Source organism: Gasterosteus aculeatus, chromosome 3 (assembly GCF_964276395.1).
Source record: "Gasterosteus aculeatus chromosome 3, fGasAcu3.hap1.1, whole genome shotgun sequence".
In the NCBI taxonomy this organism is placed as follows: Eukaryota; Metazoa; Chordata; class Actinopteri; order Perciformes; family Gasterosteidae; genus Gasterosteus; species Gasterosteus aculeatus.
Genome location: NC_135690.1, coordinates 4,592,267 through 4,605,560, shown reverse-complemented (window position 1 = coordinate 4,605,560; position 13,294 = coordinate 4,592,267). Strand labels below are relative to the sequence as shown.

The following is a 13,294-nucleotide window of genomic DNA, read 5'->3' as shown; positions in this document are numbered from 1 at the left end:
GTGAGGTCGTTATTTTTTAACAGTTTGGTGTGCCATTGCAGATGAATGCCTTAAGCTACATGAGAGTTGCTGTCCATGATCCATTGGTGGTCCCGTACACTATCTGACATGCTACACTAAAGCCAGAAAAGGAAGCCACGATACGCTCAACAGAATGAAATTCAAGTCTTATTTATTAAAACTGGTTTCTCCCAATCTGAAAAACACAAAGAACGACAGGAAAAGAGGGTAAGCATTTGGATGACAAAAATGAGTGTGTGTGTGTGTGTACGTGGAGGGGCGGTTCCAAGTCATGATTTTTGCGTGGGATTTTGTCATGTGCTTCGGCCTTTAAAAAGCAAAAAAAATACATCACACTGGTAGCGTTTGGATGGATGTTTCCTTGAGAGCAACAGCTTGATTTAAAAAAATATATAAAAAAAGAAAAGATACAAGTTTTGATTTGACCTAAATTCATAAAGAGGCGTTTCTATCGTAGCTGATATAATTTTACCGTAAAAAAACAAAGTCTCTTGTTCCATTGTGTGCTCAAACTTGGTCTCGTTTCTCTTGCTGTGAAACAGCAGCACATCTTCTCCCGCTGTACTGATAAACTGGTCCAGTCTGTTTCGCTGCAGCTAATTAAAAATAAGACAGCTATCCGGGTTGAGTGGGCAGCTCAGGTTCCTCCCTTCATTGCACTGATCTTCCATCAGACAACGAAGCTGATGGACGTTTCTAAAACACACTGAGACGTGGCCGGGCCTTCAGACGAGCTCAAGAACCTGCGCGGAGAGAGAGAGAGAGAGAGAGAGAGAGAGAGAGAAGACTGAGCCGTTACGTCACCGGGGACAAAGGGTTAAAACAAGAGGAGCGCACTCATGGCTTCTATAGTATGACACCCGCAGATTGGTTGATTGGCAGATAACTAATTAGCAACAAACTCTTCAGGAGAAATGCAAAACGCTGTCTTTATCGGTATGTTTTATGTGCAACTTCCAGAATCCAAACCTTGATTGTTCCTTGACTGTTTGCTGCAATCAAGACATTTGACTCCTGAAAAACAAAGCACCATTGATTAAACCCAACAAATAGGTACTTCCTCTCTCTGACCGTCATTAGCAGCTGTGATCGGAACTCACTCCGTCGGGCAGCGCTCTCCAGCAGACTGCGCTGACAAACTCGTTGGTGTCGTCCTCCTTCTTGTCTTTGTCCAAGACGCTCTTAACCGTGTCGAACTTGAATGTTAATAAAGTCTTGGACAGCCCTTTGTAGTACAAGTACAGGGAGTTGTTTTCACTGCCTGTACAAACACACAAAAGACAAAAAAGCGGTTTGTCTTTTTTGTCTTTAATCTACTTCTGCGGCCCTCCTTGCGCAAATATCAAGGACATCCTGCCTTACGGCCCATTTTAAAAATCAATGCTTACCACAGGCAACGTAGTCTCCATTGGAGGCCAGGCCCACAAAGTTCTTCTCATTGATGTGACCCTTGAAGGAGCGCAAGCAGTGAGGTTTGTTGACATTCCACAGCTTCAGCTGACTGTCCGTGGAACTGAAAGGGCGTAAATACACAAAACGAGTCACACGTTGGTTACAAGTCTTCAACCAGAAGGGGTCTCCGCTAATCAGAGGGAGGATATTATCAACAGTCAGCCTCGCAATCAGAGCGGCTTTCCTGTAAAATGAGTAAAGACAAGTCATTTGGTATACAGACAACCTAATAGTAGGGATGGTATCGTTACTAGTACTCTGTTTGGTTCATTGAAATTACTATTATTTTGTGAAAAGGGAAGATGATTATTAAGGAATGTATTAAAATTGCTTTGTAATTCTTGTGTCTAATGAAATATTCCTTCTTGAGCATCAACAAGTAGTTCGAAAATCCATAAAATACACCTGCAGCTGAACAATTAGCGAAGGTGCAGGGGACGAGGACCGACAAATCTGCTTTTCTGCAGATTCATCTTCTGCTTGTTGTGGTAAACTACAGACATTTCCTCTCTTTCTCGCATTCTCGAAAGAGTTCAGCGTCTACTGGAGGGAAATGTAGACACATGTTTTATCTTTTACTTCTCTCTGCCGCGATGAGAGTCTCACAATGTACTGATTTGGAGTGCTGTATGTCAGAGAAAAGCAGGACTCCTCATGTAAAGACACAGAGAGAGAGGAGAGAGGATGTTTGAGAAGCTGCTGTCGAACTCAGCACTATGTCCATACTCCTGGTTGGATTTCTATGGAAAACTTTCTGGTTAAGAACCAGGCGCAATCTATACAGCTGATTCTAGATGGCAAGAATAAAACTTTAGCACAGCACTGCTAAAAATAACTTACGCAGAAACTATCTCCTCTCCGTTGACAAACTTGGCGTAAGACACAGCCTTCCTGTGGCCTTTGAACACCATGATGGGCTGCTTAGTGTTGCGGAGATCATAGTAGTGGACACAGTGGTCTGCATGGAGAAAAAAAAGAAAGGGTATGCATTCATTTGGTGTCAATCACCGAGTCACCACTAAGCCGGGCCGTCGCGTAGGAGTGACGGTGCAACACAGTGCCTGCTGGCTGTCACTCCAATATACAAGCTTCACTATGGACTTTAACAAGGAAGGAGGGGGTTCTTTTGGCCTGTGTCACACAGCGATCGGGCTAAAGAAACTAGGGCAGGTTCACCGCTGGATTATACCAGAGTCTCTGGTTTGTACAATGTTAGGGACTTGAAGGATTGTTTCTGTGTACAAGGGAATATTTAAAATTCTCCCTTCTCCCCCAAGTGAGCAACAAATTAAGTTTTCAGCAGTTTGTCAGGACCACAGGAGTCTAAGAAAGCACAAGAAACGTTGTTGTCTACGATGACAAGCTACAGAAGTGTGAGGTGTGTAAAAATGTTAATACATCACGATGAGAGGAACAACAAGTCTTTTGCCCAAGACATTTTTGGACTTTTAACATCTGAAATGAATTAACTGGTTGTAAGGCCTGAGTCTGTGGAGACCCATTCCTGCCAATGGAAAAAAATAATAAAACATCCTGCAAATCTTATGAGAAACATGCATTAGTTATCAGCTTCTCATTGTCTTCACATACTGAATCATTGGTTAAAGATAAGTCTGAGATTCCTCATTTTGAGAGCGTATATCATTTTTGGTTGATTAATAATATAGTATCAGAAAGAATGTCTTTTGAGATTCCATAACAAAGTGTCTCCTTACTTCGACAAACATTCATTGTTTTGAGGAGCTTTCATTTTTAGACTTAAATTAAGGTCTTTTTACTGGTGGAAATGGGCTTCCACATGTGTCAGGTCCTGTACAAACAAGAGAGAAAGAGACAGGCAGAGATCTTGCACAGAAACACATTGCGTGTGATCATCCAAAGGCTTTTCCCTGAATCTTTCCCCCGTTTCCCAAAAACACAGTGATCCATAACTGTTGGATAAGCGTTTCGTAATGGAGCGACAGAGCAGCAATCTAACAGTTCTATAAATTGAATTGATATAACTACAACCCAAAAACACATTGACACATGTGTCACATTGTAAAAGGTGAATATACTATGTGATGATAGACATTTGGACTTCGTTCGAGAACCTGAAACAAGCTTTGAATGTCTCTGACAAAAAAATAAAGACGAGAGAAATCTGACAAACCCGACCTAAAGCCCATCCAGATCTCACCTGCACAGCCAAAGGCCAGATGGTACCTGGAGGTCGGGCTGAATTTCACACAGCAGACATTGGCTTTGGCCTCGATGCTGGCCACTGAGTTATCAAGATTGGTCGACCACAGCTTCACTGAAACACAACAAACAGACATGAAGATTCCTCTATGAGCCGGAAGGATGATTTGTTACCGAACCGTGTGCGACAAAAGGAATACTGGTCCAGTTACCTTTTGCATCATCAGAACCGGAGGCCAACAACTTTGGGTCCATTAGATTGAAGTCGACACTCCAACACCTTTTTTCATGCTCCTGAAAAGGAAACAGAAGAAACCGTAATTAAAAAAGTGCACCATGTCCCCTGTTCACTCTACAAAGTGACTAGGTTGCAATGATAATTTATTGATTGACATTGTATGAGAGGGTTACACAACACCCACTTTCCTACAAGGAGTAACACACACAGATAAATACATATATTACACAGTGGAGGGTGAATTTAGGAATCTTGGGCTTACATCGTGAACAGGAGAGGTACGAGCAAAACAATGTCAGGGATGACATCATTCAGCTGGAGGGCACACGTTCTAAGTACACGAGCAGTGTACCAGAAACTCCACTCATATTCACTCACAACTGTTCACATGGCAACTTAGGAGCTCTTTCGGGACTGAGGGGGGCTTTTGTAATTGAGCGTTGCATTTGTGCCCGTCTGTGCCCGGAGTGAGATGGTGTCCTCCAGCGAGAATTAAAGGAAGAAGGGGCGCTTGTTTTCTACCCATTTATTATTTGTGTTCAATAACTATCTAAACTCAGCCTTGTGCAAGTAGGTGACCTGCATATTAGACAAGCGGCATTGTTATGTTGGGAAGACCTGCTGCTCTGAACACCTCCTACGCCTGCTAAGCATCATACCTGGTAGACTTTGGACCTCTGGCCGGTGAACCCGTCCCACAGGATGACAGTACCCTCGTAATCACTGCTGGCCAGAAGGTTCTTGTGGTAGCTGCTCCAGCTGATACAGCTACAACAAATATGGGAAGTGCAGTTTGTTAGGTTCTGAATAACGGCTTCATTCGCCATGTCATGTATGACATTGATTTTACAGATCAGATGCCTGAGTCCTAGACAGTGCTAACATTCCTGCCCCATCAATGATGATGCTTGCTGTCTCACCATGTGCTGATAAGTGTACTTGATTTAATACATTTAGAAACCAGTAGAGTGTTTCTCCAGCATCATTATCTTTATTGAATATGTGTTAAAAACAACAACATTTCTCCCTTTGGGTCTTGAGTACCTGGACTATGTGAAAGAGTGATTGCCCCTACCTGATTTTGGAATTGCAGGTCATTTCATTCACGGGGTAGTGGATGTCCACCGCGTCCTGGATCACCGTGCCGTACTCAAACACCTTGATCTTCTTAGTCACGCCAGCGATGGCGAAGTAGTCGCAGTCACGGTCAAACTCAATACTGGAAAGCAATGCAGTCATTGAGAAAAGGTTACACTTTAAAAGATCAGTGCAACAGAGTGATTGAGATGTTGATGAAGAGACCTTTCCCCTTTAGGTACCTGGAGACGATGCTGGAGCCGTTGTAGAGGTCGCTGGCGTACGAGAGGGTGGCGAGTGGCCGCACCGAGTTGTAGCGGGTAAACTTGGACAGACACTCCATAAAATCATCCAACTGGTTCAAGTTCCTGCCTTCATCTGGACACAACAGATGGACACCAAGAAAAGATTGTTTGCAAGGAGCAATGGAGGCAGGAACCGCATGCTGACAGTTATTGGGGAAAGGGGGCAGAAGCCACGATCAGCTTCTTGATTGGGATTGAGGATCGCCAATGTGACATATCAGCTAAGAGTTTTTTTGTTGTTGATATTTCTTTTTAATGCTTATACAAACAGTTTGGGGCATTAGTTTGAATGTGTTTTAACATGCTTGGAACTGAGGGATAGTTTGTTCTCTAATATCTATTTTATATTGGTATTAAAAATGTCTCCTTCTAACAACTTAATTTATTCAAGTTTCATGCCAAAATCAACATGTTCCAAGATTACATTTAAGGGAAGAATCACAGCAGTAAAACATCGTAATATACGTTTAACAACACTTACTTTTACTGAATAGAGCTTGAATGAATTGTAACAGCAATAAATTACGATTACAGGAGTATGTCAGGTACCTGCCTTTTCTCATTCTTCCTTTTGACTTTTTCTCTTATTCAAGTCCTTCCTCCAGGTGTCTACCTATAGATGTCTTCAGACAAACTGCTATTGTGCTATTGAGAGTGATGGTCCAATTCCCTGTGGGATTAGTACCTGTGATTCGGGACATTTTGTTGGAGAAGTAGCACTGCTCCAGATCCTCAAAATGAGCAGTGAGCCTCTTCCTCCTCGACGCCAGCGTGCTGTTGTACCAGGTCTGTCTTTTGAGCTGGAAAAAAACGTGTGCAGTCATGTCACTGCTAAACATTTACATTTACTCTGTCCAAACGTATTCATAGTTTTACTGAGAGTGTGTGTTTTTGCTGTTAAAGTTCACTCTATCACTACACAACTTGAGTACATGTATTACTTCTACTTTCTAAGAACTATGGAACACCTTCTAATATTCCTTTGGAAGCAAAACCATGCAATGCATCCTTATTATAAAAATGTGCTGATGAGAAGTATGCAAACAAACCAGATTACAAATCAATTTAAATCCCAAAAGATAATGAAAATAACAGACGTAAATATTGAAGAAATGGCTAATACACAGGGTGTGTCTGTTTCTCGGAGTTACCGGAGTTGCTCCGCCAAAACCTGGAGGCTGGATGTAGTCTGTCGTCTCCATCATACTGCTGCAGCTACACAACGAGCAAACAACACACATACAGAGACGGTGTCAGTGGACAGGAGCCGTAACATCCTCACCATACGCACATGCTTTGCTATTAAAAAAGTAGTTCCTTCGGATTTTACCCAGCTGTGTGCTTGGGTCCTGCTCTACGCCCGTACTTGTTATCAGAGTCACAGGCAAAATATGAATCAGTGTGGACCTGTCTGTGTTTCTATCACAGAGGCTGAATGTGATTGTTCGTGATGACGATGGACTCATAGATTGTACATCTTATCTAGATATAACCATAGAGGCAGTCGGCTGTACCTGGGTGCTGGTGAGGGAGCCTCAACATTAGGCACCGTACACTCGGCCTCCATCATGGGACTGTACAACCCGCTCATCTCCTGTACAACACAGAAATAACAGGTTTCTCTCCAGTTACAGTCACAGCATTTCACCCCATTGTAGGGGTTTATAACTGTGACAACACATTCACAACACGCGGAGAGTCTTTTGTTTTACCTCAACGCGCTTAATGTCCTCTTCAAGGAAGCTGAGCTCTTTCTGCAGTTGCTCCAGTTGCTGTAGACGGAGCCAGAGACGCGGATCATTAGGCTTTGCCAGGCAGCAGTACAGCTGTAACATGAATATCAAAAGCACCGGTACCTCTCTCTTGTTTCTCCTGGCTTCTTTCAAGAACTCCATGAGGATCTGTCTCTGAGCTGCTTGAGATTCCTAGTGAAGACATGTTCATTTTTAATCAAGAATATTCACTTTCACTTCTCTCAGGTTAAAATACTTTTACTGGAATAAGAAGGTTCCAGTGCGCTTTCCAGCCCTGGTGTGGGGTTTGCAAAGGCTTCGCAGTGCCGAGAAGGAATGATTGAAAACGGGGGGTGACAGATTATGAGGATTTGTTCCTGCTATTCAAGTCAGCTACAGAAATAAGTCTCAAACCAAGGAATGACTGGCATAACAAAGCAAACTGAGAGCGGAAAGTCAAGTCCCATCTTGGACCGTTTCTTTGTCCAGACAAAAGTATTAAAAACAGCAGAGACGTTGGGGTGCAACATCCAGCGCACAGATTCACATCAGGGTCTGATTAAAAAGAAGTTATGGATGAAACCACTGACAGCCAAATTCAAGACGCCGAACTTGTGATGAAATCTGTCACTAAGTAAAGGACATGTTGCTCAACAATGTGAGTATGACAAAACAAATAAAAAGTGAGCAGTTCTCTACAGATATTTGGAGTACACGTGTGATTTTAAAAAGTTGAACAAAGTCTGGAAAAACACTTGTGAACGTGACGCCGGCACTAATCTGCTATCTCTACATGGTAGACAATAGGTTTAACCCTTTAACCGTCTGCTCTAGAGAACATCGAGTCATTATATATTATTGAAAAATGTAATGACCCCAATTGACCAAGTAGAGCCGTTTCTACTACTTTAATTGTGCTATGATGTTGTAAACAGATAATATTAATATTGCCCAGAAAGCAAAAATGCAATGAAATCATTTCCACTACTTTTTTCTTAGCAAGGACATCAAAGGGTTAAGAAAAATCAGGCCATAAATACACAAGTGGACTGAAATAAGTTGAAAAAAGTATTGTGTGATTTTATTAATGTTTGGCCATCGCAGCATGTCAGTCGTGTTAGCAGTGCATATATTGAGCCCTTAAAAGATCAGTGGTGATGTGTCAAAGTTATTTACAATTATCAACATGCGTAAGAGAGAACTGTGCATATTTTCCAAATGAGAAATGGATTTCTTTTGTTCCCGAACCCAACCTTTGCCCTGCCTGGTCCAGGTACTGCAAAAGCTCTAATTAATTTCATTAGGCCTGTAGCACATTTGGTATTAAGTAAAGCTACAAGAATATATCAATAAGCTCTCAGCTTTTTAATTGAATAAACAACTACTTTGATAACCAACTCATTCGATTCATTTTGTAAGAAAGAAAAAGTGATGTTCCAGCTTTTTAAATATGAATCACAGTAAACTGAGTCTTATATCTTTTCTTGGACATAAAGACATTGACCAACATCATCTTGGGCTTTGGGAATTAATGCAGGACATTTTCTTAGTTTGTGTTATTGCGCAACGTCTTCAAAAAAAGGGATAGTTTGGATTCAGTTCTATGATGATTCTACCCAGCGCTGCAGGCGGAGGTAGACCAAGTAGATTACTCTCTATTCAATGGCAAAAATACGTCGAATATATCTAGCATTTGTATAGTCCTCCTTTTAAAATTGAATAAGAGGTTAAAGTTAATATCTGCTTAAGTATTGTGCAGCCATACGTGAATCCAAGCAGCCATCTGACCACCAGGAGACCCTTACTTACCGCCTCCAGCTGCTTCTTCTTCTGGACCAGGAGCTCCAGCATCAGATTGACATTAGCCAGGTCCAAGTTCTCCTGGTCGGGACTCAACACGTCCTGGAACACCTGCCACCTCGACCCATTCTGTGGGGTCAGAGGAACCGGTCGGCTACAAACAACAGAATCTTCATAATAAAACGTATATTGACAGATTGTCAGAGTGAAAACTTGTAAGCAGGAAGATACAGAGCAGTTGCTGTGAGCTTGTGTGCTTACAGGATGATCCAGTTTGAGCCTTTTCTCCTCCGACCGTTGCTTCTGTTTGAGGATCAGTTCATTTACTGGGTGAGAAAGTTGGAAACGCCACGTAAGTATATGAAAGAAACACACCGTTAACAGGAAAGCTGTGGTCCTTTGGGTGAGTTGGTTCAGTTGTCAGAGTCAGGAACAATCCACAACTTGTATTAGAACTAATATTTCTCACAGACACAAAACTATAAATATGCAATGACTTTAGTCTGCTGTAACAGTAAGGGCATTCGTGAAGCGTGTGTTCACTCCCAAACGTGTGTGTTTCTATATCGCATGAAAGGAGAAAAGGGCTTTCGACCCGCTGATGCTAAACACTCACCGAGAAAGTTGGGGTAGAGCTGATCCACGTTGTCGACAATGTAGTTACACTTGGGACATCGGTTGCTGTCCTCCAGACTCTGGCGGATACACTTGAAACTGCGGACGGGAGAGACAACTGAAAACTGTGGAGAGGTTGAATCAATTCACTAACATGAGCGCAATGTTACAGTATTACAGCGGCACTTATCAGTGCTTAAGTTAAGCCGTACCTCACTCTGCTAAAAGGTGGACTTCCTTATTCTCACCATGTCGCTGAACACGTTTTGAGTCGTTTTTATCCTTTTCGTTTTTATCCTTTTCTTGCACTATTTTTGATTAAACTCACGTTCGACGATGGCAGTCTGCAGAAATATGTGCCAGGACAATTTTGTAACTTCTCCCTGTAATGCAAAGACTGGATTCGATTTTTTTATTTAGTCAACTGGGTAAACGATACCTTTGTTTTTTGTTTGTTTACTTTTTTTTATAGGGTAGAATGTTTGTTTAGGGGTTACTTGTCCACTTGGATCAACTAGTGGACAACTGGGGGGAAGGAGCGGTAGGCATCACTCACATTGGTTATTGTCTTTGGAAAAGTCTGACTGATAAACAGAGTCCTCTATTGGTACTTGTGATGAGCTCACGGTCTTCACACAACAAGAGTTTCCACACAATGTGGGACATTAATGTCCAACAACCTCCAAACCCTGTGCCTTGAAGCAGCTGTCCCGCCGGCCCAGCCGAACACTTACCAAAAACTGTGTCCACACTTCGTCATGTGGGCCTCTTCTATCATTTCGAAGCAAATGGGACTGGAAAAGTACACGCACACGCACACACACACACACACACACACACACACACACAAAACATGTGAAGTGCGTGTCAACATTTTGACACGCTTGCAGTAAGCTTCGGAAGCCTTCTGCCACAGTGTGCAGATATCACTTTTTCTTCACTGCGGAGAAAACTAACCAGACAAAGTCGTTGCTTTTATCCTCGTAGGAGTTCAGGAGGCCGTTGTAAAGGGGCGCTTGGTGGAGGGATTTCTTTCTGCTGCCCGAGGACGCCGTGGGTCGGCTGAGAGACGCGAAGCCGCCCCGCGACGCCGGCACGGCGGCCAACGTCGGCACAGCCAGGGCCCCCTCGCCGCTCCCTGTCGGGGTCCGCGAGGGCACAACATTTGCAGAGTTGTTACCGTTGCTACCGTTGGTCCCACCGCCACCGTTTGTGCTCCCGGTGCCTCCAGCGCTGCTGCTGCCGCTGACATTACTCGTGCTGGGCACCGGACTCGCCCCCCCGGCGCTTTGCTGTGGCCGGTTGTTTGACATCATGCGGGGCCGACTCGAACACTCGCCAAAATCCGCTGTCTTTTTCGCTGCTCAAAGCATCCGGAGAGTGCTGCTATTTGGCTGTATTAGCAGGTCTGCTAGCTAGTTGGCTGGCTTATGTGCTAGCATCCTGTGAGAAACAGTGACCGAACATCCAGCGTATTTAAACGTGCCCGCCTCGCTTTTGTCACGCATTAGGAAGTCCCCGAGGTGCGAAGGACAACAGACGCGGACATTGAAACAGCCAATGAAATAACCACAACTGCGTTGTCCAAGAGATTAGCAGCCGGCTAGCTATGGTAGCCACGGACAGGAATCTCCCGAGTGTCCTCGATTACCCAGGTGTCAGTGCGCCCCCGCTCTTGCGCTACTTCCCCCTAGCGAGCAGGAGTGCAACTGCGGAAATGGAAATACGCACCACGCGCAACAAGTTTGTGGCTGTTATTATGTGATTCGTATGTATATCGAATCGCAATGACAATAACATTAAGTAATACTTTGAGACTACAACCAAAGCGAGGTCCATGTTCGATTGATTTTCATTTGGCCACGTGCATGTGAAATACATCTCTCTCATTACACTGAAATGATCTGTTTAAAGGGTAAAATTGTAATAAGTGGCACTGCAGTCTGATTAAAATGTTGAATTTTTTTTTTTTAAAGGCTTTCTCGTGCATTCTATTGTTTATACTCAACGGTAGCTTCACAGCGGTTTATTAGAAATACTGTAATGCCACTTTACAAAGCCAATATGGCAATATTATAACTGAATCATTAAATAACATATAAAGGGACTGAAAATGAAAAACCCCTTTAATATTTCTTTTGAAAAAAGATTCTAAGCATATAGGCCTATCTCAGTAGACAAATCATTTTTATAATGTGCTTGAAATATTATAATGATTCCCGTAAACCACAGAGACACAGTGTCCACGTTCTTTTTTTTCTTACAGGGAGACCCCCTCCCCAAAAAAAATAAAGGGCAGGGGAGCCAATTCAAGCATCCACCTGCAGCTTTGCAAATAAAACCTGTGGAGCATTAACGTATTCACGGTCACACTTGAGCCCGCTACTTGCTTTTCCGATCCTTCTCCACCACGTGAACAAACAAGGGATCCTCAGCGCAAATATGGATTTTCCCATGTTTTTGTTTGCGGAAGAAAGTGTAGCCCTACATGTGTCAGTTGGGACCACCAAGTGCTGTACAGGGTGTCTTAGTCTGCATGTACGGGTCACACATGTGAAACAAAACGTGCTAATAGCAGGAATATTCATTCAATGTCCAGTCTAATTAAAGGAAATACATGAAACATATCAAATTATGAAACATATACAGATTAAAGCTGTCTTTTTTTCACTACGTCTTCGAATAAGACCTTTGGGTTTTAGAGAGATGATGGATGAGTAAGGTATAAAATAAATGAAACAGATTTAAAGTTATACTTTTCAAAGTAGATAAACGGTGTGAATGAAAAACACAAACATCAGTTTTCAGCTATAGAACGCCTGCAGTACTAAACATATACACCGTGTTGCACTCGTCTGCCTGCAGCCCTTCTCCATCTCCACTTTCCACCAGCGGTGGTGAAAACCTTGTCATCTTTCTTTCTCCTGTTTTTTCTCCTTTCTTCCCCTCCTCATTTGTCCCGCTTATCAGCCGGAACTTTCTCCCATTGGGGTCCTCTCTCTTTTGCATGGGGTCACCAGGTTGCTTGCGTGTATAAGAGTGGGTGACACTCTTTTAATGAGGACGTGTGGAGGAATGAGTGAGTGAGTGGTGGAAAAAGTGTGTGTGAAAGAGAGAGAGAGGGGGAGAGAGAAAGGTGGGGGGACTACAGAGGACGGGGCCTTCGGGGTCGACGGGGTCGAAAACGACAAACCCAGATGAAGGATAATCTGTGGAGGTTCCTTCCCGCGGGGGGTGAGGCCCTCGGTGGAGCACACTCATTCAGATTCTCTCTCTCTCTCACACACACACAGACACACACAATCGCTCTTTTCCTTTTCGTCTTCATTTTTCTTGTCTTTTTTTTTTAAGTTACTTCTCCAAACCCCACCCCACCTGTTTCTCTTGTTTCTTTTTCTCCAACACAGTTGCAGCTGGATTTCAAAGGGCACTTGGCCAGCAGAACAAGCTGAATGTTTAGCAGGCAGATCCCTCAGTCAGGCAGGCTGGGATTGTGGAATTCCTGCCTCCCACTCTTTAGGAACCATTTTCTTACCCCTTCGGGGGGCCCCTGCCATAACGGCCAGCACCCCTCCTCCTCTCTATCTCCATCTCCTGCCTCAGAACCAGGGCCCTGTTTGCAAATTGAGCCTGACAAAAAATGTGATGGGGAGAAGAAGGGGGCCGCGTTTACAGTTTAAGGTGTGGAACGGCGACAGACGATCATAGCCCCCCCCACACACACACGCACCCAGAGTGTGGATTGTGACTAAATACAATAATTAACTTCTCTGCATGTCATTAGCAGAACCGTGGTGTACACCTGTCTTGTGAGTTTGGAGGGGCGTGGCATAAGTTACCTAAAAGCTTCTCAGCAGTTGGATGAGCTTACA

The 13,294-nt window shown here is 43.5% G+C and overlaps 1 protein-coding gene across 1 annotated transcript; it reads right to left on the bottom strand.

Annotated features, from left to right (window-relative positions):
- Positions 1–155: 155 nt before the first annotated feature.
- Positions 156–11,382, bottom strand: cop1 (COP1 E3 ubiquitin ligase). The gene is made up of 20 exons (XM_040171061.2): positions 10,380–11,382; positions 10,157–10,216; positions 9,424–9,521; positions 9,069–9,133; positions 8,817–8,936; positions 7,131–7,199; positions 6,987–7,046; positions 6,789–6,868; positions 6,426–6,489; positions 5,960–6,074; positions 5,212–5,347; positions 4,968–5,111; positions 4,552–4,660; positions 3,867–3,948; positions 3,653–3,769; positions 2,314–2,431; positions 1,410–1,534; positions 1,122–1,282; positions 991–1,035; positions 156–764 (listed from the first exon to the last, which is right to left on the bottom strand). The coding sequence occupies exons 1-20, from the start codon at positions 10,736–10,738 to the stop codon at positions 747–749; spliced, it is 2,145 nt and encodes a 714-aa protein (XP_040026995.1). The 5' UTR covers positions 10,739–11,382; the 3' UTR covers positions 156–746.
- Positions 11,383–13,294: the final 1,912 nt, after the last annotated feature.

What these genes read in the sequence shown, in the direction of transcription:
- cop1 (XM_040171061.2), bottom strand. Translation starts at nt 10,738, where the DNA reads ATGATGTCAAACAACCGGCCACAGCAAAGCGCCGGGGGGGCGAGTCCG. An exon ending in AAGTGTGGACACAGTTTTTG is followed by an intron (nt 9,522 to 10,156) that starts GTAAGTGTTCGG and finishes TCCCGTCCGCAG; the next exon opens with TTTCAAGTGTATCCGCCAGA. An exon ending in GGCTCAAACTGGATCATCCT is followed by an intron (nt 8,937 to 9,068) that starts GTAAGCACACAA and finishes CTGACCCCACAG; the next exon opens with AATGGGTCGAGGTGGCAGGT.